The sequence below is a fragment of the Odontesthes bonariensis genome, chromosome 24, assembly GCF_027942865.1.
Source record: "Odontesthes bonariensis isolate fOdoBon6 chromosome 24, fOdoBon6.hap1, whole genome shotgun sequence".
Classification (NCBI taxonomy): domain Eukaryota; kingdom Metazoa; phylum Chordata; class Actinopteri; order Atheriniformes; family Atherinopsidae; genus Odontesthes; species Odontesthes bonariensis.
The window spans coordinates 23,676,262-23,701,295 of record NC_134529.1 but is presented as its reverse complement, the minus strand read 5'-3'; the positions used below and the strand labels follow the sequence as shown (position 1 = coordinate 23,701,295).

The 25,034-nt window shown below is 40.5% G+C and overlaps 1 protein-coding gene across 3 annotated transcripts in view; it reads left to right on the top strand.

Annotated features, from left to right (window-relative positions):
• The window catches only part of LOC142374775 (homeobox-containing protein 1-like), a 36,191-nt gene that overhangs the window by 5,816 nt on the left and 5,341 nt on the right, over nucleotides 1-25,034 (top strand). For 2 of the 3 annotated variants that reach the window (XM_075458588.1, XM_075458589.1), the window contains exons 3-9: nucleotides 8,642-8,727; nucleotides 11,191-11,301; nucleotides 21,923-22,076; nucleotides 22,305-22,387; nucleotides 23,386-23,481; nucleotides 23,939-24,033; nucleotides 24,438-24,521. In XM_075458588.1, coding sequence (XP_075314703.1) covers nucleotides 8,642-8,727; nucleotides 11,191-11,301; nucleotides 21,923-22,076; nucleotides 22,305-22,387; nucleotides 23,386-23,481; nucleotides 23,939-24,033; nucleotides 24,438-24,521 — 709 coding nt within the window. The remainder of the gene's footprint in view (nucleotides 1-8,641; nucleotides 8,728-11,190; nucleotides 11,302-21,922; nucleotides 22,077-22,304; nucleotides 22,388-23,385; nucleotides 23,482-23,938; nucleotides 24,034-24,437; nucleotides 24,522-25,034) is intronic. The other variant, XM_075458590.1, reaches the window with a different exon arrangement.

Below are 25,034 nucleotides of genomic sequence, written 5' to 3'. Positions count from 1 at the left end.
CCTCTCCCTTCAGCCCACCCCTCGAAACCCCGCCAGAGAGTCTCTATTATGAGGAGAGGGAAAACTGGCGGCTATTTCCGGGTGGTACTGCACTCTAGGGGCGCCAACGAAGCAGTGCAGAGCACGCCAAACTCTATGGTGGTACTATGAAATCCACCTTAGATCCAGCCATTGCTTTGGATAGAATTTTTTTTTATATTTTTTCATTTTAATTTTCCTAAAGGCAGGATAAATTATCCTTTCAAACGGCACTTGGTTTGATTTTTTTTTTTAGACTCACTAGATTTGTTTAAAATACACATTTATTGTCAGTATTGCATCCAGAGTGACGTCACGCATGTGGCATCACTTTACGGCATGGTCAGTCCTAGCGCTGAGCTAGCAGAGAGGTGTTAGCTCAAATAGTTACAGATTTCAGCACAGCCCTTTTACATACTCTCTGACTAGCCTCTGGTTTAGCTTTCGTTGTTGTTAGCGGCACCAGGTTAGCACTCTGGCACAGTGGACGAGTGCCGTAAAGCAGCCGGTCGTAATCAGCCGTGCGTTCTTCAGATTCCGTTAGCTAGATGCTAGCAGATACTGACTCGCAAATGCCAGACCTGTAAGAAAACAGAAAGCTATAACTCCCAGGTTATTGTACTTTCGATATAAATCCACATCCCTCTGTCAGAAATCACAGTATTATTTTCAGGTTTCAGCCGCTAGCGGGGACATTTTTTGAGTTATTAGCGCCAGCCCTATGGAAAATGGTCATTCTGCACTCGCTCGCCAGCGCCCCCAGAGAAAATCAACTGAACTGCAGCCACATTTTTTATAATGGGGCGAATAGGAAGTGGAACGGCTGTGAACGGGGAGGGGGAGGGGTGAGGGGGGCTGACGGTTGATTGGCGTGTCAGAATCCAATAGAAGTAACTCTCATCATTACTTCTATTGGTCAGACATCTCCTCTTGCTACACCCTCTACAATGGACTAAAATATATATTTTTTTCCAAACATTCTATTTTAGTGGGTGCAATGGGGTCGTGAGGAGGTTTTCATACAATATGATAAAAAAACATCTCATACCCCACCTTTTAAGTTTTTGTTCAGTTTAAATTTTCTTTTTGCACAAGAGGATTTGCTCCTTTTGTGTTTATTGATTGGGGGGGAAGCTGCAGAGAAGTGTATAAGACTACAACTCTGCATCCTTGTCTCAACTCTGGGTGGTTATGTTTTTGGATGACTGATAAATTCGCCCATATTTTTTTAAATGAGAGCCTTCCAAAGTGGGATGGATGCCGTCTCTCCTCAGCAGACCAGGTTTTCTCCAGAAAGGGTGCCAATTATCTATGTAGCCCACGTTGTTTGCTGGACACCATCTAGACAACCAGCGGTTGAAAGAAGACATGCAGTTAAACATGTTATTACTGGTCAGATTTGGCAGGGGTCCAGAGAATACTATGGAGTGCGACATTGTTTTGGCAAAATTACACACGGATGCAACATTAATTTTAGTCAAGGGCGTAATTTTGGGTAGGGACGCTAGGGTCACGTCCCTACCAATATTCAGCCCCCTACTCAGGGTCTCCGCGGATCCTTAAAAAGTATTAAAAAGTCTTAAATAAAAAATACTTTTTTTAAGGTCTTAAAATGTCTTAAATTTTGCCGATTTTCGAAGAGTGGCATTAAATTTCATCTGGGCGAAATGAAAGAAAGATATATCTGGAGAGACGATTTTCTATCGCTCTGTGCACAATATGGCGACCGCTGACGTTTTGTGTGTGCCCCAGTACTTCCGGTGAAAACTTCCGGTGATTTGACAGCTAGCGCGTCAGGTTAGGGCCAGTGGCCGTAAACAAAGGTTAACTTATAGCCGAGAAGAAAGATGATAATAAAACGTAGCTAAAAAGACTAGCTTTCTTCTGTAGCCTAATGCTTACCGATTTAGCAAGCCTAGCAGCCTAGTTGCTAATGCTAGCTGCAGTAACGTTACCAAACATACCTGACGTCAAGGTGTTGGCTGAGCAGGGGCAAGATTATGGAGGTGCAGAGTTAACTTCAATGGGTGAGTGCAGGTTTCATTCACTTGTTTTCATTCTTTCACAGGATTGATTCACTTCATTGGTTTATCTGATTGCTGGCCGCCGAGCCATTATGTGTCTGGGTTTGTGTAGGTTACTGATCATGGTTGTTAGCAGTTGATAGTCAGGTTGTAGCTATGATGTGTGTGAGAGTGTATTTTTTCTATGGGTAGGCTATATGCCATTGACTGTATGAGCGGTCTGTGCTCGTTTTTATTTATTTGATTAGATTGGAGATACTTTATTAATCCCGAAGGAAATTTGATTTTGTCGTGTGGTTTATGCTGCAAAGTCACTGTCCATATATGGACAGCTGACTATTGCATAAACCAGTCTGTGCTTCACGTGAGTTGTCCAAAGTTCTGGTTTAAGTTAACTAGGGTAGTAAAATCGTTTTGCTAGTTGTAAAAGCACAGTAGACATAACTCGAAAATTAGGTTCAATAATGGATTTATTTTGCTCAGAGCCTCAGACAAACAGACAGACAAATGGCAGCGAAAACACGCTCCTTCGCAGATGTGTGACAATTGGGCACGATTGTCCTGTAGTGTGTGGTGTTCCCTTGTGCGTTCAAATCTTATGCGATCATGTTGACACACTGATTCAGTATCACTGAAGCACACATTTCACACTGGACTTTTTTTCAACACCGAACAGCCTAGAGTGTAGTTTTTATATATATTTTTGCCGTGGTAATGGTCTTAATTTTTATTCTTAGAGGTCTTAAAAAGGTCTTAAAAGTCATTAAATTTGTTGATTAAAAAATGTGCAGATACCCTGCATTCTATGAGTTACATTGCATAACACTTAGCTGACTTTTTTTTTTCCAAAGCGACTTATAAGAACACATTATTGGTTACAGTCTCTGGAGAATTGTTGGATTAGTTGTTTTGCTCAAGGTCACTCCAGGTGTAAACAGAGGTAGCCTAATCGTGGGATTTGAGCTTGCAACCCTGTGATTTAAAGACCAACTCCCTAAAAATTAGGATGGCTCGTTAACATATAGCATCTGCATGCCATTAACTTATGATTGGTGATGCAAAAAAACAAAAACAAAACTGCACTTTTATGTCCCCACCAACGTCAAAATCAAAGTTACTCCCTTGATTTTAGTGACCTCCGATTGGCGTAACCGTGTGTCATTACCGCCGACGTGAATAAATAGTTTACTGTATTTACCTATCCTTAGCTAGCAGTTTTAAATAGGATTCTACTTCGCCCTCTCTGGCCCCTGGAATGCATTTGGTTATGGTCGCTGGTGTCTCTCATGCCACGTTTCTGACTATAGAGCTGCCAGTTACCAGGGTTTTGTCAAGAAGAATAAATCTCCACCTGTTTAAATGATCAATTATTTAATTGTCATTTTTTCCATTATGAATCTACAAAGTTTCCTCTGGGGGGCTGTGAGTAACAGAAATCATAATCTGCCAATGATATTGTACCGGTTGCATCTCTTGTTGCTGACACGGTCTTTTTTTTGGATGGTTTGCTTGCACCTGTTTCTATGCAATGTCTTATTGTCTACCTGCCAAAAGTATCCATGTTGAGTAATGAACTGGTGTGATTATTGTGGCCATTTTAATCATGCAAAAGGGCAGTAATGTCTATTTAAAAATTTTTCATATTTCTCGGTTTGAAAAAAAGAACAGGCAGCCATGGCCTAGTGGTTAGGGAGGCGGACTTAAGATCAGAGGGTTGCAAGTTCAAGTCCCGCCATTACCTCTCCCTACACCTCTATTCATGGCTGAAGTGCCCTTGAGCAAGGCACCTAACCCCACATTGCTCCAGGGCCTGTAACCAATACCCTGTATCTAAATAGATGTAAGTCGCTTTGGATAAAAAGCGTCAGCTAAGTGTAATGTAATAATAATGTAATAAAGAACAACACACCCCAGAAAAGTGAAAAATTTGAGTTCGGTCTTTGTCCGCCTCTGCCTCGGTCTGTTTATCCTAAGATACTCTATATTGCCAAAAGTATTCACTCACCAATCCAAATAATTCAGTTCAGGTGTTCTAATGACTTTCATGGCCACAGATGTATAAATTTCAGCACCTAGGCATGCAGACTGCTTGTACAAACATTTGCGAAAGAATGGGTCGCTCTCAGGAGCTTAATGAAATCCAGCGTGATACCGTGATAGGATGCTACCTGTGCAACAAGTCCAGTCGTGAAATTTCCTTGTTACTAAATATTTCACAATCAGTTGTCAGTGGTATTATAACAAAGTGGAAGCAATTGGACGAAGTGCTAGGCCATGTAAAAAGACAGAGCGGGGTCAGCGGATGCTGAGGCGCATGGTGCGCAGAAGTTGCATTTTTTTGCAGAGTCAAACGCTGCAGACTTCCAAACTTCATGTGGCCTTCAGATTAGCTCAAGAACAGTGCGTAGAGAGCATCATGGGATGGGTTTCCATGGCTGAGCAGCTGCATCCACGCCATACATCACTAAGTGCAATGCAAAGCGTCAGATGCAGTGGTGTAAAGCACACGGCCACTGGATTCTAGAGCAGTGGAAATATGTTCCTCTTGAGTGACGAATCATGCTTCTCCATCTGGCAATCTGATGGACGAGTCTGTGTTTGGCGGTTGCCAGGAGAACGGTACATGTCTGACTGCATTGTGCCAAGTGTAAAGTTTGGTGGAGGGGGGATTATGGTGTGGGTTTTTTTTTTTTAGGAGCTGGGCTTGGCCTCTTATTCCAGTGGCAGGAACTCTGAATGCTTCAGCATACCAAGAGATTTTGGGCAATTTCATGCTCCCAACTTTGTGGAAACAGTTTGGGGATGGCTCCTTCCTGTCCAACATGAGTGTGCACCAGTGCACAAAGCCAGGTCTGTAAACACATTGATGAGCGAGTTTGGTGTGGAAGAACTTGACTGGCATGCACTATGTCCTGACCTCAACTCGACAGAACACATTTGGGATGAATTGGAGCAGAGACTGCGAGCCAGGCTTTCTGGTCCAACATGACCAGACCTGACCTCACAAATGCGCTTCTGAAAGAAAGTTTGATAAACACACTCCTAAACCTTGTGGAAAGCTTGCCCAGATGAATTGAAGCTGTTACAGCTGCAAAGGGTGGGCCGACGTCATTTTAAACCCTATGGATTAAGAATGGGATGTCACTTAAGTTCATACTGTATGCATGAACTTTTGGCAAAATAGTGTATCTGCAGGTTGATTCTTTGTTCTATTTAAGTTGAATAAAGGCTTTAGTTTAGTTTAAAGTCCTACTTTGAATGATATATTTGTGATATATTTTCTTGAATCTTATATGAATCTTTGAGAATGTTGGCCGCTTAGGTTTACCTTAATTTCACTTCTTTACAAGAAGTAATCGCTGATCTGGATGTATGTGAAAAGTGTTTGAAAGTTGTTGTAGGTTTTGCTGTAGTACGGCCCCATTTATTTGTGGCACGTGTGTCCAGCTGTACGTAGAGGCACACGATTCATTTGAGAGACACAAAAACATGCTAAGCTGTGTCACTGTGTCCGCAGTCAGGAATGATCAAATCTTCAGGTCCAGGCTTGAATTCAGGTCTCAGATTTGGCAATACTAGTTGGCTGCACTGGAGTCCTGAAGATGGTTTGAGATCAGTTTCAGGTGAATGCAAACGTTAAAGTGCGCTTATACTTGACACTTCCTGTGGTGGCTAATATGTAAATGTTTAGCCTTGCAACACTGTCCTGTGTCATCTGGAAAGGTTCTTGTCAGCAAAGCGTCGGTTGTTGCAGTTTAACCTGCTACTCGTTGTTTTCTTCATGGACAAGCGCCAAAAGAACAGTCTGGGAAGAGCGGTTTGTAGTTCTCGTGAAGCCTGTCTGGGTCATGTAGCCCTGACATGAAGTTACATTTTGACAAGGTGTAGGCACTGTCTGACATTTAAACTATGGGCAGCTACAGTGAGCACCTTAAAGCATGAACATTGTTAATGTAAATAGAAGCGCAGTGGAAATGAAAATCTAAGCACCCAATGTTTTATATACAAAAAACATGGAAAATGGAAATTTGATGGCAACGTGTCTGAGACATTGTGATTCGTAACAATTAAATTACGATTTTTTTTTTTGGGAAGTAATTTCAGAATAATGTTCTTAATGTTCAAGACTTTGAATATTCCATCATCTACAGTATATATTATTATCAAAATATTCAGAGAATCTGAAGAGGTCTCTATACAATACAGTGGAGTTGAAATCCCCACATGGGCTCAGGAACACTCGGAAATCATTGTCTGTGAACACAGATTACCTTGGCACATAACAAGTGATCCAGAAATGCCACCATCTTCTCCGGGCCAAAGCTCATTTAAAATGGACTAAGGCGAAGTGGAAAACTTTTCTGTGATCAGACAAATCAAAATCGGAAATTCATTCTGTAAATCACGCACACCACATCCTCTGGACTAAAGAGGAGAGACCATCTGGCTTGTTCTCCGCACTCTGTTCAAAAGCCTGCATCTCTGACAGTATGGTGATGCATCGGTGCCTATGGAACTACACATCTGGAGAGGCGCCATTAGAGCTAAAAGGCAAGTACAGGTTGTAGAACAGCACATGCTCCCATCCAGACAACGTCTCTTTCGGGGAAGGCCTTGCATATTTTAGTAAAACAATGCTTATGGAATTAGGGTTGTACATAGTGACCAAAAACCCAGCTGAACACAAAAAGGAAAAGTGAGAGTAGTCAGGCAATTATTCATTTTAAGAATTCAACTAGCCTTTTTTTTTTTTTTTTTTTTTGTCAGCATGAGAACAAATGAGTTATGGTTAGTGCATTTGTCCTCCACACAATGAATAGACCACAAAGATAAATAACTGAGGTGGATTTGAAGCCTTTCTTATGTAGACTGTTGGTAAGAAACAATAAAGAGTGGGTTGCATTTGGGAAGGAGTCTGTGAGAGGCGTTGGGTAAAACTCTTCAGGATTCAAGATGACATTTTCCAAGAAGAATGGAAAAATCCTGCACCTAGTGGAAACAATACATGAAATTGCATTTAGTAACATCTAGTTAGGCCCATTACTCTGACAGGTCTATCATCTATCATTCTGTGCAAGCCAGCCATTTCTTCCATTTTTCCTAGCACTTCACACATTAGCCCTCTCTTCCTACTGTGGTGGGCCCCTGCTACCTTCCTGCTCCCCAGTATGTGAAAATAGGCATTTAGGGCTCAGGCTTCATAGCCTGTACTGCATTTTCTGTCTCTGCATTAGATTACACATCGTATTTAGACAGCTGAAAAAGTTAAGCAATGTTCAGAAGCCCTCATTCTCTCTGCATCACACCCAGCAGGGTATGTGAGTGTTGGTTTGTGTGTGCGTCTCAAGGTTTTAGCTTGTCAACAATCCCACGGAGCCCTTCCAATTTCTCTCTCTTTAAAGTGTGCATTTTCTTTTCTGCAAGGGTCTGGCCTTCGAGTTGGCATCCAGCACATTCCCTCCTTCTTCCTCCTCACCCCCACTCTCCCTCGGTCTTGTACAGGAGCTTGTGCTACATTGATTCGCGGGTGTCAATACAAGCAGCGTTTTCGAGCTCTTATTTTAGCTGCTCTGCAAGAGGCTGATGTGGAGGATATTGATGCTGGGTGTCAAGAGCTGTGATGCATTTTCATTTTAAGAATTATGCCTGCGGAACGCTCAGGACTTTGAAGCGCTCTGTATTTTGACTGTGTGAGTCTGGTTGCCGACTGGTTCAGATGCTGCTGTGATTGTATGGTAGCTCTGTTTAACTGCTGTTGAAGCTGGGTGGGGAGAGAGCGGGGTAAACTGGAAATGCTTTCCTGTGGGAAAAACTAACTGTATACCCTTTATTATGGATAAATGCACCAAACAGTGAACACAGTCTGTACCCGAGAGGAATCGGGCCAGTCATAAGCTATATAAAATATATATATAAATATATATATATGGGAGGGGATTGGGCGCAATGCCAGAAAGCAGGGTTGGTACACTGTGTGACTGCACATCCTCCATCCTGCAAGCCTGTACATGTTTTATTTTTTTTTTTCCCCACTGAGGACAGATTGCAAAAACATGCTCCTTAAATACATTCTGAAAATATAGATTACTTGATTGTGGCTCAGTTCTAGAGCCACCGCCTTTTGTGTTTATATGAAATGCTGGGCTGATTATGCAGGAGCCGCAGAAAAGAACAAAGCACAGTAATGCTGTCAAAATGTAGACCAGGATAAGGAGGCTATATAATGTTTTTTCCGTGAATGGGTGCAATACAGAATCTCATGAAAAGAGGGAGTCTGTTCTTGTGGAGCATAAGAAACAAATCATCTGATGGAAATGAGCACAGCATCTGCGATAAAAGCATTACACATTTAGAATGCTGGAATGATATGGCAGCTTGAACGCAAGTAAATCCAGATAAACAATGCAAAAATAAAAGCTGTCATTCTGTATGTGCATCAGCGCTTCATCCCTCCTACAGTCACTGTGTATATTTTTGTATTTGTTTGTCATGTAGCTATTGCTGCTACTTTTAGAAATCTCTTTGAAATACCACTTACATTCTTGATTGGGTCGCAGGCAGTCTGTTAAGTGGTGTTTCTGTGTTCTCTGTGTTTGCAGAAGGGACAGCAGTCTGGTGAAAGAAGAGATCAAAGCTTTCCTGGGGAACAGGAGGATCTCTCAGGCGGTGGTGGCACAAGTGACTGGTTAGTAGCTCATAAAAATGCATGAATAAAGTCATGTTGGTTATTTTATGCATTTACTGGAAATGTTTGATCACTTTGGTTTGTTCTACTCTTAGTTTAGAGGTTATTTCCTTGTCACTGGATACATGTCAGGAAACAACATTGTTTTCTCTAGCTGCCCCCTCAAACATCAGAGAGAGCTCTGGATTTGATGTCCAGTCTAATCACTGCTCTTTATTTGTCTGCATCATTTCATAGAAACAATATAAAAGCACAGCAGGTGAGTCGGAATGCCTTAAACCAGGGATGTCAAACTCCAATCCTCAAGAGCTGCTGTCCTGCAGGTTTTAGACATATCCCTACTCCAACACACCTGATTCAGATTGGTGCCTCATTAGCTGGTTTGTGCAGAATTTAACAATCTTTTGAAGAGATCATTTTAATCTGAATCAGGTGTGTTGACATCCTTGCCTTAAACCATTGAATTAACAGTTAAGGATGCAGAAACAGGGGTGGAAATATGACTCTTTCTGTTTACTGTGTTTTTGTTCTGAGCAGTAAATGTTAGTGGGGTTGGCAAATCTGCTCATAACCTTCTAGTTTTTCAGTGTCACCAGCCTGGCTCAGTTTTTGCCAGGCTGTATCACCATAGTAACAGATCTGCTCCAGAGCAGGTTTGGAGATAAGAGATCAACACATGTAAAAGCATCTTTGGATCAATCAGTTCTCAGAAAATGAACAGAAGAAAACTGTGGACTGAAAAAGAGTTTCTCACTCTGAGGAGTCAAAGACTGACTGCGCTGTTTGACTCTCACTGGGAACAGTTTTAAATGGAAATGGAATCATTCTAAAAGTTTGTTTTTGCTGACTTTCAAAAATTTGAAACAAAAAGTTTTTATTTTTATTTCCTAAAATGAGATGAGCAGAAGATAACCTGGATACTTTGCACCTAATTTGTTGTGCGGGCCCCAGAGGGGTGTGCCATGATTTGAGGTCAGTGGCTCTGTTGAAATCTTGAAGACGATTCTTGTCCTGATGATATGCCAGATGGCAAAATTGGACTGAAACATTTAAATGCTATCAGGCATGTGCATTAGAAGTTGATGTCTGACATCATTACAAAATTTGAACTTTTGATGAATGTTGGATTATCAAACAACTGACAGAAGATCAATAATTTAACCTTCATCTTCAAAGTTGACTCGTGTACCACATTTGATGAAGTTTCAGATTCATGGGCAGCTGTCACGGTATAAACAGCTGCTATTAAATTACTGATCTGCACGATGAACAGTTTTTGGCAGCAGTCCTCTGTTGTCCTAATTGGAGCAATTGTTTTCCATAATCATCTTCAAATTTTTCAAACTTCTCCATTCATACAACTGGCTCTTTTTAATGAATGAAGTGTCAGGTGATTTTATTAGTTTATTTTATGTGGAAGAAGCCTTAAAATGACTTATAAACGCCACTTTTTATGTGAGTGGACATAAAGCCTGAAGAGGAAAGCCTGAGTTAACAAAGAAGCATCATAACCACTGTTGTAGTACCCGTTATCTGTTATTGTAGTTTACTTCCCCATTTAAAGGATAAGACCGGTTTTTTGACATTGGGCCCTTGATTTCACATTATAACATGATGTTCTACTCACCCCTGCTTGTTGTTGGTCATTTGGAGCTGTTCCGAAGATATTCGCGAGGCGTCTGGCTGCTCTCTTGAGATATTCGGCCATGAAACGGTTTCCTATGGGCAAGCTTATACAGGCACAAACTATGCTGTTTATAATTTATTAATTACTCTACACTAGCACTGATAACGTGGAGGTGCGTCGCTTACTTAAAAAAATCCGGGTTACTAATTTTGAATTTTAGCCGAATGAATAAATAGGCAGCAGGTCTGTGGGCTGTCTGTGGCAGTAGCACGATGATGACGTCAGTTACACCCACTTTACGACGAAAAAATCAAAATTACAATAACCCGGATTTTTTTAAGTAAGCGACGCACCTCCACGTTATCAGTGCTAGTGTACAGTAATTAATAAATTATAAACAGCATAGTTTGTGCCTGTATAAGCTTGCCCATAGGAAACCGTTTCATGGCCGAATATCTCAAGAGAGCAGCCAGACGCCTCTCGAATATCTTCGGAACAGCTCCAAATGACCAACAACAAGCAGGGGTGAGTAGAACATCATGTTATAATGTGAAATCAAGGGCCCAATGTCAAAAAACCGATCTTATCCTTTAAGTGAAATCTTTTTGAATTTAAAATGTGTGCAGTGTAAAGTGTGGAGAAGCTTCTCGATATTTGCTGCTTAATATTAGAGACGAGTGGGAGAGAAGAAGTGGATTCACAGCTACTGGAGGAGAAAACACTTTAATCATCTTATATTCTCCTCCGTATCTTTTGAGTTCTTCCAACAGATGTCTACAGATTTTACTTGTGCTGGATGCGGACATGTTGTAATTCGATGTCTGGCTGCTTTCCAGGCATCAGCCAGAGCAGGATCTCCCATTGGCTGCTGCAGCACGGCTCTGACCTCAGCGAGCAGAAGAAAAGAGCCTTCTACCGCTGGTACACGCTGGAGAAAACCACGCCAGGTACACTTGGCTTCAATAGCCCGCACACTGCTCACCTTTTAAAATAACACATTTTTTTCTGGGTGTAGAAACACAATGGTCCACAGTTTATATTTCTTGCACATTTAAAGACTCAGAACACCAGTGCAAAGTTCTCTTTGATCAAATGAAGAAATGTTGACGGGCACAGATGGCAGTGGTTTTATTTATTTTTTTTTGATCAAGGTCTTTTTATTCTAGATTTTCACAATACGTATACATAATACAAACTGTATCTAGTCTAATCCCCAGTATCCACCCATCCTACACACCCCACCCGCCAGACCCACCAGAGAGACGCAAATGAAAAAACAAAAAAGCCCACAAAAAGACAACAACAAAAAAAACACAACACAAAACAAGTCTATGTGGTTACATTCTCTGCTTCTATTTTTTTTCTACAAATGTCAAAGGCTGCCAAACTGCATAGAATCTCTGAGCAGACCCTTGGAGAGGGTACCTGATCTTCTCTAGTTTAAAATATTGCATAATCTCTTTGACCCAATGAGAATGCGTAGGGGGGAGAGGGTCTTTCCACCTGAACAGTATAAAGCTGGATTTACAGTTGACGCGTCTGTCATGGCGGTGGCGGACCGTGACGTCAAAATGACGTATCAGGCATGGCGCTTGCCTTGAAAAGACGGCACGTCGCGTTATCGTGCATCAGTCGATTTTTGTAACTTGGCTGCACCGAGAATGACAAACTGGATGGACCAATGTGAGACCAGGCTCAGTCAGGAGGTGCGTTTTTACAGCACCTGTACGAAACTGCAGTGAAACAGCACAGGGACCACGTAAACTCCCAAAACTTTGAGATTGAGATTGGGAGAACTTTGGGGAAAGAGGGAGAGTTCTGTAAGAATATGTGGAAGAAGCTACGGGACAGATACGTGAAGGCAAAGAAGAGGGCAGAGACTCAAATAGTGGTGATGCCAGGGGCTTCAGACATTCACCTCTTTTAACTGAATTAAAAAATTTAAATTATCCGAATACTGCAGCAGTATCATTAATGACAGTATTCCTGCTCTTCATTGTTTTCTTCTCCACTTTCGTGGTTGTAGAGTAGCGGTAACCTTCACGTGGCAGCGCCACCTCTGTGACGGAGAAAATTGCAACGACTGGCGCATCGATTTGCGCCACTATATATTGCGGGCACGAAATCGTGACGTCATCAACACCGCTCGCGCTAGCAGACGCGACAACCATGCTAGAGCCTTAAGTCTCCTGGCCAACAAGGTGCAAAAGGCCAACATGTTGCACTTATAATTGCTGAGACGTACACATTGCGGTGCAACACCAAATAGGGCAATAAAGGGGGAAGGATCCAATTGCTCTTCTAGCACTTTAGAGAAAGTCTTAAAAATAGATTGCCAGAAATGATATAGTCTTGGACATGTCCAGAACATATGTAATAGACTTGCAGGAGCTTGCAGATGGCAGTAGTTTATCAAAAAGATAAACAAAAGAAACCTTGCAATTGTCCTTTTAGATACTTGACCAACAGCAAAAGTTCCTGTTAACCACTTCAGCTCCAAACAATAGTTAAGGCAATAGTCTGGCAGAGTAATTTTGAAACCGTGTTACTACCAAAAAAAAAAAAAAAATAGCTCATATTTCAAGGAATATCATCATCATCATCATTATCATCATCATCACACAAGCTATACATAAGCTATATACTCTTGAGGTGAATGGCAACAACGAAGCAGGGCGGAAAAAAGGCTGAATACACCAAAACCAACTCGATTACATGATTCTACATCAGGGACACCCACATCCAGTCCGCTGGCCTGCAATTTTTAGATGTGTCCTTGTTTCAACAAACCTGATTCAGATGAAATTGATTTCTTCCAAAGAATGTTAAGTTCTGCGCAAGCTTGCTAATGATGCATTGATTTGAATCATTGCATCAATTGGCTTGAATTGAACTCTATCATTGAAGTGCCTTGAGATGAAATTTGTTGTGATTTGGCGCTATATAAATAGACTGAATTAAATTGAATTAACTGGGTCATTTAATCACTGATTAAACATAACGCATGTTTTCTCAAATAAGCTGTAATACAGGTTACAAAGCAGTGGATGCAGCAGGCAGAGTTATTCAGTTGTAACGGCAGCCCACAAATCTAATCAAATTTTATTACTTTCGATTGAATGATTGAAAACTGATGAGTTGACTTGGTTAAACTTTTTTTTTAATCAGAACCCCCATTTTTCCGAATGGAAAATCAATCCAGCAGTAAAGCTTATGTGCTTTGGTTGGTCGTGTCATCCAGGAGTACCCTGCAAATCTTCTGGAGTTGAAAACCTCGATTTTCTGCACCAAATTCAGCTCGGTGTAGGTCTTCTTTTGAGCAGGTAATCAATTGGTGACGATATCCTCCTCACTGTCTTCTGCTATCATGATCAACAAGCTCGCTGGCTGGTCTTCTTTTTATCAGATCCATTTTCCAGTTAAAACTTGCACTGAAAAGCCTTCAGGTAGCTCTTCATTTGGTCCCACAGCTGGCAGAACCTGACACACATTTTATGATTACACAGTCCACCCATTAAGAAAGGATAGTCAGTAAATTGAATGAACTCTCATTTAAAAATAAATCCCTTAATGCATTACTGTCATGTTGCTCTGTGAACTCAATATATTCAATTGCCTTCTGAGCACAGAGGTTGTCAAATGCTTCCTATATATATTCTGTTGTAATTAGAGTTTATAACTCAGTATAGGTTGTTATTCAGTAGGAGAAGTACAAGTAATTGGAAATGTACCTCGAGGGTGGAAAAAAAGAAAAACAACAGCTGTAGTGGACATCCACAAGAGAAAAATGGAGAGAGCCCTTCTTGAATAATTACCTAATCTCTAGGATATTACATGTGGGAAACACCAGTCGGTCAAGTTTATTGTTTGCTCGCTCAAATTGAAAACGGTTTGTGAGTCATATGATTTGAATCTTTGCCGGGTCAGATGCAATTGGCAAGTCTCATCAAGCTTAACTTTGTAAGTTACGAACAATGCCGACCAAAGTTCTGTCGTAGTGACATGCTTTGACTGATCAGGTCTGTGCGCATAAAAGAACCTGTGGTAATACATAAGCGGCTCCAAAAAGTTCTGTGGACATTTAAGGCACGCTTAAAGAAATTGAATTGAATTTAGTTAAATATTAAATCACACAGCATTTATTTTTTATAAAGATGTCTTACTCGAAAAAAGTAGTTCACAGGAAAAAAAAAAAAGGTTTTATGTGATTAAACAATAGATCTGTGACTCGGAGACATGAAAGGACCACAAGGTATTCATGTTTGATGTTTTAGATTGTAACTTGTATATCTGTTTTTATTTATTTGCTCCGTGAATCAGCCATTGTCTGTTCTTATAGAGGTGAAAGTGTCCTCCATGTTTCATTTAGCAGAGTTCATCCAGACTAGAACATTTCCTATTTTTCTCCATGGCATTCCACAAGTGCTCTGTGGGTTTTAGGTCAGGAGTTGTGTTGCAAAACAGGCAGCTGGTATACTTTTGGTTCATTTGTATCTTTTTTTTTTTTTTTTTTTTTTTTTTTTTTTTTTGCCACATTATTTTTATTTTCAGTTTTTAACACTTTTACATACAGCCTTTACATTTGTATATCTTCATTCAACTTCCATACAAAAAGTCGCGGCATTTGTTTAAAGATAAGTAAAACAAAACATAACACTCAAAACAAGGATGCTCCTCCTGTTAACCAAGGTGATAATCTATATACAAACAAATATTATTAATAAATGCAAAATAAGACACAAATATAGAGAAAACATATAAATCTTACAAGGTCAGGATCTGCATTGCCCACAAAGATTAGTCATCCACTTCTTCATCTATTAAATCCAAGTCCTTAATGTAGCTGATGAAAGGGCTCCACATGTATTCAAATAATTGCAGTTTAGCCTTTAATATGTAAGTTATTCTCTCTAATGGAAGGCTTGCTAACATCTGTCTTATCCATTGAGTAGTACTCGGTCTACAGATCTTTTTCCACAATAATGCAACACATTTCTTGGCATAAAGCAAGCTGAGGTCTATAAATGCCTGCTCATTCCTACTATAGTTATGTTTCTCTGGGTATATGCTCAACAAAAAAAGTTTAGGGTCCAATACGATTTGTTTTGAAATAATCTTTTCGACTATAGCTGGTACCTCTTCCCAGAATGTTTTAATCTTTCTGCATTGCCAAATGCAGTGAAATAAGCCGCTTTCGGACTGTAGGAACCTTTGGCAGTTCTAATAACCTTTTAATCCGCGGGGCCGTTTTCTCCCGTGTTCGGACATACATGAACTCGGGGCTTTGTCCCTTAGTTCCTATAACTATTTAGCTCCTTCTCCGAGGTCGGGTCTTTTCATAGTTCTTATAGAACGAATCTAACGGAGGTGTGTGGTGGTCGGTAGCTACGCCCCATGTCATGCTATCATGGCTGAAATGTTTCCTCATAAGACACAGACAGAACCGGCGGGTGTTTAATAAGTTAAATTTACACGTTGTCTCCTTTGTCTGCAGCGCTCTGCTCTCCTTTCTTCCTTCATGAAATGAAAAAGTATCTCTTGACTCTCTCTGTGAGCTCTTCCAGCCTCGATATTAGACGCCTGATGTGATTGTCCATGATTAATATCACCATCATGCAGACCATAAACACGGTGGCCTCCCCGCTCTCCATATTAGCTTCTTGGTGGTGTTTTTTTCTACTCTCCTTACTTTTACCGTTTTGTTTTGTGTTTGAATGTAGTGCTAACGGCTAACGCGTCACTGAAGCAGACGGCTGCGCGCGGCGCATCAGTCCCTATCAGGTCCCGACTCATGTGCGAATGCAGACTGAAACAGTTCCGCTGGGGAAGGATAGTTATCAGAACGAAATTCGAGGAGAGTAGTTCTGATAACTACTTTCTTAGAACGGTCTGTCCGAAAGCGGCTATTGAGTTCCACTGGATTCCATACATTTTGTGCATACATCTGGTACATTTCTATTATATCTATTTAAATCTATTGGAGTTGCATATGTCCGCATTAACCATTTGTACTGTATAAGTTTAAGATGTGAATTTATAGACATAGTGTGAGTCTTAGCACAGGCTGTTTCCCAATCCCCATCTGAAACTTCTAATTGCAAGTCTTCCTTCCATGCATTTAGCTTATACTGTGCATTTTCTGACGAATAAGATGTCAGCAACCTGTAAACTTCCGATATAATACCCCTCCTTAAACTATTCTTTATCATAATTTCCTCCAAGGATGGATGGGGGGGTCTAGTAAGTAAATTATTTTGATTTGTTTTAACAAAGCTTCTAAGCTGAAGGTACTTGAAAAAAGTCCCTTTGTGTGCCACAATTTAAATGCTGCATCCGCTCTCCCTGGTACAAAGAAATGATTACCCCATACTGGACTAAATCGAGATAATGTATGCTGTCCCTTTAAGTATTTTTAACATCATACCATATCTTTAACATATGCTTTACTATTGTTTTTAGTTTGTTTCTTTAATCTTTTTGCTGTGTCTGAGTATATGTATGATGGAAGAGGCAACTCCAGACCATCATTTGTATCTTTTAAAAGATGCTGAAATAACATGAGCTCCAGAGGCCTCTTTCCTTTTTTTCAATTCAATTCAATTCAATTCATTTTTATTTATATAGCGCCAAATACAACAAATGTCATCTCAAGGCACTTAGATAGTAAGTCCAATTCAAGCCAATTGGAATTCAATTAATTAATAATAATCATAATTCATAAAATAATCCAATTCGTTCATATAGAGCCAATTCAAAAACAATTTCCTAGCTAAGAAAACCAACAGATTGCACTGAAAACTTTTTGTTTTTCGGTCCAATCTCCCGGCCTGAGCGGCGTGCCTGAGGCGACTGTGGAGAGAAACGACTCCCTTTTAACAGGAAGAAACCTCTGGCAGAACCAGACTCAGGAAGGGTGGCCATCCGCCTCGACCAGCTGGGGTTTGAGAAGACAGAAAAAGGGGGGGGGGAGGGGGGCAGGGGGCCACCGCGACGGCGGCACTGTAACACCATTCAAAGGATATCTGTTGGAACAGGGAAACACGAGTTAATGACCACAATAATATCACATATACATAAAGAGAGTAAAGTGAGGAAAGGTGTGTCAGATGAGGCCCCCCAGCAGTCTAGGCCTATAGCAGCTTAACTATGGGATGTTTCAGGATCACCTGAGCCATCCCTAACTATAAGCTTTATCAAAAAGGAAAGTTTTAAGCCTGGTCTTAAAAGTGGAAAGGGTGTCTGCTTCCCGGACATTTACTGGCAGCTTATTCCACAATTGAGGGGCCTGATAACTGAAGGCTCTGCCTCCCATTCTACTTTTAGAAACTCTGGGAACCTCAAGTAAACCTGCAGTTTGGGAACGAAGTGCTCTGTTAGGAAAATATCTTACAATGAGATCTTTAAGATATGATGGAGCTCGGTCATTAAGAGCTTTATATGTGAGGAGAAGAATCTTAAATTCTATTCTGAATTTAACAGGGAGCCAATGAAGAGAAGCTAAAACTGGAGAAATATGATCTCTGCTGTTAGTTCTCGTCAAAACTCTGGCTGCAGCATTTTGGATCAACTGAAGGCTTTTCAGAGAATATGTAGGACAGCCCAATAATAAAGAATTACAGTAGTCCAATCTTGAAGTAACAAATGCATGAATTAGTTTTTCTGCATCACTCTGAGACAAGATGTTCCTGATTTTAACAATATTACGAAGGTGAAAGAAGGCAGTCCTAGAAACCTGTTTTATATGCGAGTCAAATGATAAGTTCTGGTCAAAAATAACTCCAAGGTTCCTCACTGTAGAACTAGAAGCCAAGGAAATACCATCTAGAGTAACTATATAGCTAGACAATTTCTCCCTGAAACGCTCAGGTCCAAAGATAACGACTTCAGTTTTGTCTGAATTTAGCAGCAGACAGTTCTGAGTCATCCAGGTCTTTATGTCTTTAAGACATGCTTGTAGTCTGACCAACCTATTGGTTTCATCTGGTTTTATAGATAAGTACAGCTGAGTATCATCAGCATAGCAATGGAAATTTATGCCATGCTGTCTAATAATGTTACCTAATGGAAGCATGTATAAAGTAAAAAGAATCGGTCCAAGCACAGAACCCTGGGGAACTCCATGACTTACTCTGGTGTGTGAGGAAGATTCTTCGTTTACAAGAACAAACTGAAATCTATCAGATAAATATGATTTAAACCAGCCTAATGCAGTTCCTTTAATCCCAATAACATGTTCAAGTCTGTGTAATAAGATACTGTGATCGACCGTATCAAATGCAGCACTGAGATCCAACAGGACAAGCACAGACACAAGTCCGCTATCAGAGGCTAAGAGGAGATCATTGGTAACTTTCAGCAGTGCAGTTTCTGTGCTATGATGCACTCTGAATCCTGACTGAAACTCTTCAAACAAATTATTTCTGTGTAAATGATCACAAAGCTGAGCTGCAACTATTTTTTCAAGAACTTTAGACATAAAAGGGAGATTGGATATAGGTCTATAATGAGCCAACACTTCTGAATCAAGAGTAGGTTTTTTAAGTAAAGGTTTAATTACAGCAACCTTAAAAGTCTGAGGTACATATCCTGTCAACAAAGACAGATTGATCAAATCCAATATGGAAGTGTCAATTAATGGGAAAACCTCCTTGAACAGTCTGGTTGGGATTGGGTCTAAAACACAAGTTGATGGTTTAGAAGAGACTATTGCTGTTGTTAGTTCAGAGAGATCAACTGGGCAGAAGCCGTCTAAATACAAATCAGGTTCTAAAGATACTTCTAAAGCTGCTGTACTTGATGATACATCACTGATAATAGTGGGAAGGACTCCATCAATCTTCTCTCTGATAGAAACAATTTTATTAATAAAGAAGCTCATGAAATCATCACTGCTGAGAGTTAAAGGAATAACTGGCTCAGCAGAGCTCGGACTCTTAGTCAGACTGGCTACAGTGCTGAAAAGAAACCTGGGATTATTCTTATTCTCTTCTATCAATGATGAATAATAAGCAGTTCTAGCTTTACGAAGGGCTTTCTTATACATTGTTAAACTATCTTTCCAGACTAACTGAGACTCTTCTAAATTAGAGGAACGCCACTGTCTCTCCAGCTTTCTTGCAGTCTGCTTTAAAGCACGCAGCTGTGAATTATACCAAGGAGCCAACCTCTTCTGACTGATTACCTTCCTTTTCAGAGGGGCAACATTGTCCAGTGCTGTACGCATTGAAACTATAGTGCTGTCAACAAGAGAGTCAAATGCTGCTGGAGTAAAGTTTATGTAGTCGTCCTCTGTCATATCTGCACATGGCAGTGAAGAAAAGGATGATGGAATTAATTCTTTAAATCTGGTTACAGCATCCTCTGATAGACACCTTCTATACGTAAATTTCTTCTCAGAAACTGTATAGTCAAGTAATGTAAACTCAAAGGTTATCAGAAAATGGTCAGATAAGACAGGGTTATGAGGGAACACTGTTAACTGTTCACTCTCAATGCCATAAGTCAGAACAAGATCAAGGGTGTGATTAAGGCAGTGAGTCGGTCCGTGAACACTCTGAGAAAATCCAATAGAGTCTAATATAGAATTAAAGTTCATATTCAGGCAGTCATTTTCAACATCTACATGAATATTAAAGTCACCCACTACAATGACTTTATCTGTACTCAGCACTAACTGGGATAAAAACTCTGAGAATTCAGACAGAAACTCAGAATAAGGGCCAGGTGGACGATACACAACAACAAACACAAGAGGTTTCTGGGATTTCCACTTTGCGTGGGAAAAACTGAGAATCAGATATTCAAAAGAGCTCAAACTAATCTTGGGTCTGGGACTGATGAGTAACCCTGATCTGAAAATAGCTGCCACTCCTCCTCCTCTGCCTGTGGTTCGAGGAACGTGAACATTTAAACAGTCAGAGGGAGTTGCTTCATTAATGCTAACATGATCCTCCTGCTGCAGCCAGGTTTCTGTAAGACAAAATATATCAATATGATGATCACAAATCAACTCATTCACTAACAGAGACTTCGAAAGGAGAGATCTGATTTTCCAGTTCCTTTTGCACATTTAGTCCCAGCTGCCATATTCTGTGAGCTTATTTATGTTTTCTGTTGTATCAGATTCTCCCAGGAACAGCACTCTTGGAACTTTTGGGGAATTTTCTGTGACCTTTTACTCGGTAGTTCTCATTTATTGCTGAAGCTATGCTTTCTTCTTTTTTTTTTTTTTTTTTTTACAACATGACAGCGTTCACTTCTTCAAATGATCTGCGCTAACGGAGCTGTAGCACCAGTGTTTGTTTTAATCAAACTAAACCTCCGAAGTGTGAACACACCCTTAAAGAATGAAGTCTCACATTAGCAACTCCCAAAAAGGAGTTATTGCTCCTCTTTGAATTTGTCTGAGTTGAAAGGGGTCTCACCCAAAATCGGAGCTAATGTTTGGAACATGTCCGATGTGCCCCTGTCTGCTCTCTGTCCCTGTACTTCCAATGGGAAAGCTGCAGCTGTGCAGGCTTGGCTGCATTCAGTGTCATCACTGCGCAGTTAGCGTTTATTTCAAGGAATTTTAAGTATTGATTGATGGACCACTTGCAACCGCAGCCCGTTGACAAATGCTTTGCTGGTCAGTGGCCTCGTGGCATGGGACCCCCGCACAAAAGAAATGGCCCAAAACACCAAAGCCACATTATCCAGACTTTTCCAAAGGTTGGACTTGTGCATTTCCTGTAACGCAACCAACAAGAATGCGTTATTTTTTGCCACGAAAGAAAATCAGGATTGGCATATAAAATAACTTTGTTTGACTTGATCTAGTAGTTTTCATGGTAGTTTTCTACTGTGAAAAAAAACAACCCATCAAACAGATGAGGCTGTTTACTCAGACACATTCAACTTTAAATCCATGCATGTATGTGCGTACGTATACTTGTGCGTATGTTGTATGCACCTATAGCCTGGCAGCAGACATTCCTCTCCTCTTCCTCTGCGGCATGCTTCTTGGTGGAGCCCTGCCAACACCATCAGCACTAGAAACTGCTCTGTGCTATTTATGGCCAGACTGAGCCCGGCCCAGAACACACCCCTCCATCACTGCTGCAGAGAAACCGACAGCCCCGTTCATGCTGTTCTGACAACCTGGGCTGTGTGACCCAGTTGGACCTCTTTATGATAGAGCTTGTGAACCTTTGACCACATGTTACATGTGAGCTGTAATGTGGAAATTGAGTCTGAGTGCAAATCAGAGCGTTTGTGTGGTTTTTGTTTCTGCTGTGGTCATGACTTCAGAGGAGGCAGCAGAGTCTTCGTCAGCACTATTTAGTCAAGTTTAGAGTGGGGATATATTGTGAGGTCAACTTAAGAAGGTGTACATTTTCATGTACATTTTTTTTTTCAAGGTACGGTCTTTCTGTCCTTTTGTGCACCAACACACAGTGCTGCTCTCTGTGAGTTATAGTAGCTCAGTTTGTGCTTCCAAACCATAAAAACACCTGCAGACTTACTGTGGCTTTTCTCTCTCTGAAACATTTTTTCAGTTGTAACTGATTAGTGGTTCTGCCGCTCCAGGTGCCACTCTAAACATGCGGCCAGCTCCGCTGCCTCTGGAGGAGATGGAGTGGAGGCAAACCCCACCACCCCTCACCACGGCTCCTGGAACCTTCCGGTTGCGTCGGGGAAGCCGCTTCACTTGGAGAAAAGAGTGCCTGGCTGTGATGGAGAGGTGAGGATGAAAGGATCCTGAGAACAGGAGGGAGTTGGTTTCATAACTACGTTAATTTCCACAACAAGCTCTTACAACCTGGACAATGACAAAATAAAGTATGTGACTCACTATTGGCCTCGTAGTATAGCATACATAACATACCACGGCAGTAACTCCAGTTTGTTGACTTTGTTCTTTTTTTGGTGAAATTGATTTATTGATTGCGACTGTTGGGCTTTTTTATAGTTACTTCAACGACAACCAGTACCCAGATGAGGCCAAGAGGGAGGAGATAGCAAACGCCTGCAATGCTGTAATTCAGAAGCCAGGTAAACTACACAAAATGTGCCACACAGGATGAATTACTTCTGTACTACATGCTTTTTGGTATATCAGAATCAGCTGTATTTTGCCAAGTACGTAATCGCATACAAGGAATTCTTTGCTGGCAGATGCTGTCTCTCGCATGTACTTTTCATAGATAATATTAAGAAGAAATAAAAAAAATTTTTTGTATATACATGTAGTAGCTTCCTTTGCCTGTCATTTGAAAAATGTCCCCGGTATTTTTCTAATATTCATACATCTTTGATATGAAATACACAATATATTTATTGTTGTCTATATTTAGATGTTATGGTGCCCAACAGATTAATAGCTGGATCAGCAGAAATGTTTTTACAACAAAAACGGATACATAGCTAATTTTGACTTGGTGCCACAACTCAGGAACGAATACCGAACCTGTGGCACTTATTCTGGGATCCCATTTTTTTATATGGTGTGAATTGTATAGGTGTTTTATTCTGCAAAGTTTAAGATTTGCATGAAGCATCCCGCTTTCAGAATTTTTGTAGTTTCTTTGTAGCTCATACATTATATAGTTCAGTTCAGTTATATCATTATGCATTAATCCCTGAAGGATAAAATTGCTGCAATATGAATTATTGTTAATGATTGATAACTAAATGAAATAAAAAAAATTTAACTAAAAATGTAGTTATTATCAAATGATAAACATTTGGGACTTTGAAGTGTGGCTGCAAGAGGTCTTCAGAGATCGCCATGAATGGATCGGGGTGTTGTTTTTATAGCTTTGCAACAACTTAGCTGAGACACGATATGTCCATAGCTGCTGCTATGAAAAAGACCGAAACTAAATCAGTTGGTTTTCTATATCCAAAAATCACAAATTTGCTTCACGTTCTGCACAGCCAACATCCTTAGATGCTCAACTCGTAGGAGAATTCAGGGGGAAATGACATGTATGTGCTGTCATATAAAGTGGTAAATGCATTTTTCTTTTTTTCTTTTTTTCCTTCTCCAGGGAAGAAGTTGTCTGATCTTGAGCGGGTCACTTCCTTAAAAGTTTACAACTGGTTTGCCAATCGTCGCAAAGAGATCAAGAGACGGGCTAACATTGGTAATGTGGCTTTGAGAAGGGACCACTGGTGTCCAAGTTGGTGACAGAACACTACACATCTAATACCATCATTCTGTGCTAACATGACTTTTATGTTACATACTTGCCTGTCCTTATTGGCTCATCATTAATTTATTGTGACTACCATTCTAATTAGGCTTATGATAGTCAGTAATTGGATATTTGTTATAACTTTTGGGTTATACACTGAAATAAAAACCTTGTTTCACTCAGTTAATTTATTATTATTATTATTATTATTATTATTAGTTCAGTAGTTGTCTTTTTCTGCTAATGTTCATTTTTAGTTTGATCGCAATTAAAGGTTTGGCTCGTTCTGTGCAGTAAATGTAAAAATGTAGTGGTCTGATGTTTTATGTGTTAGAAATATATATGTCAAATCAGCCTGGTTTTGGTGATTAAACGTAAATCTAATAATCCATCCTCTTCCTCCAAGAAGCCACAATCTTGGAGAGCCATGGCATAGACGTGCAGAGTCCGGGGGGACACTCCAACAGCGATGACATTGATGGGAACGACTTCTCAGAGCAGGTGCAGTGTGGCACACACCCCAGATTTATTTTCCAGACTGTCCTACAACAGACTCATGTGAAGACAAACCAACAGTCTCTAAGCCTCATGCTTATAGCTTCACGTTCTCATCTTGTATTTCAGTTTCTCTACAAAGCACCATGTCCTCGTTTTTAAGGAACATCCTCACAAACACACAAACATTCTCAGTTTGTGTTTTTTTTTTTTTTTTTCTTTCCTGATCGACTCTGACCACAGGAAGCACAGAAACTCTTAAAGATGTGATGCCTTCTATTAATGAACAAATACTCGCACTGCTTTTTTTCTCGTTGAAACCAGTGGAAATAGCGCTGAAGCAATGGAAAGTAGCATTCCTCCTACTAACGCAGCTGACTGAGTAATCCTGTTTGTTGAAACTCTTCCAGGCCTGTGACCTCCCTTATTTTGACAAGAGACCTCTCAGCCGGCCATTTGGCCTTTACCGGTTGGAGCCCACTTCGCCAACACAGGTAGCTCCTACACACACACACACACACACACACACACACACACACACACCGCACTGAAACACTGCAACTTGTGCTTACACCACTGCTTAATAATTTTGTGGATAGATCATTAAGACATACGTCTGAATTAGTGGCCTTTATTGGGACTCTTTAAAGCAAGGTAAAGCTTGCTCATGACCTAGTGAGCAACGAGTTATGCATTTGTGTGTTTTGGTGTGCGTGTAACAAGCATTGCTGTATAGTACAATCTGGAAAAAAGGCCAAAAAAACCCCTCAATTATTGCAAATCTGCAAATTCAACGCATTATAGATAGAAAATGGTTCAAAGACAACATAATGACGATAACAAACTGGATGCTCCGTCTCCTCTTCAGCAAACTGATGCATAACTATCCCAACTTTTCTGGAAGCAGGTTTTTAAAGGGTTTGCACCCCAGTATTTACTGTATTTGTTATTACTAAATATTGTTGCACATTCAAAACTAAATACAATTCAATATCCTATCAGTCATA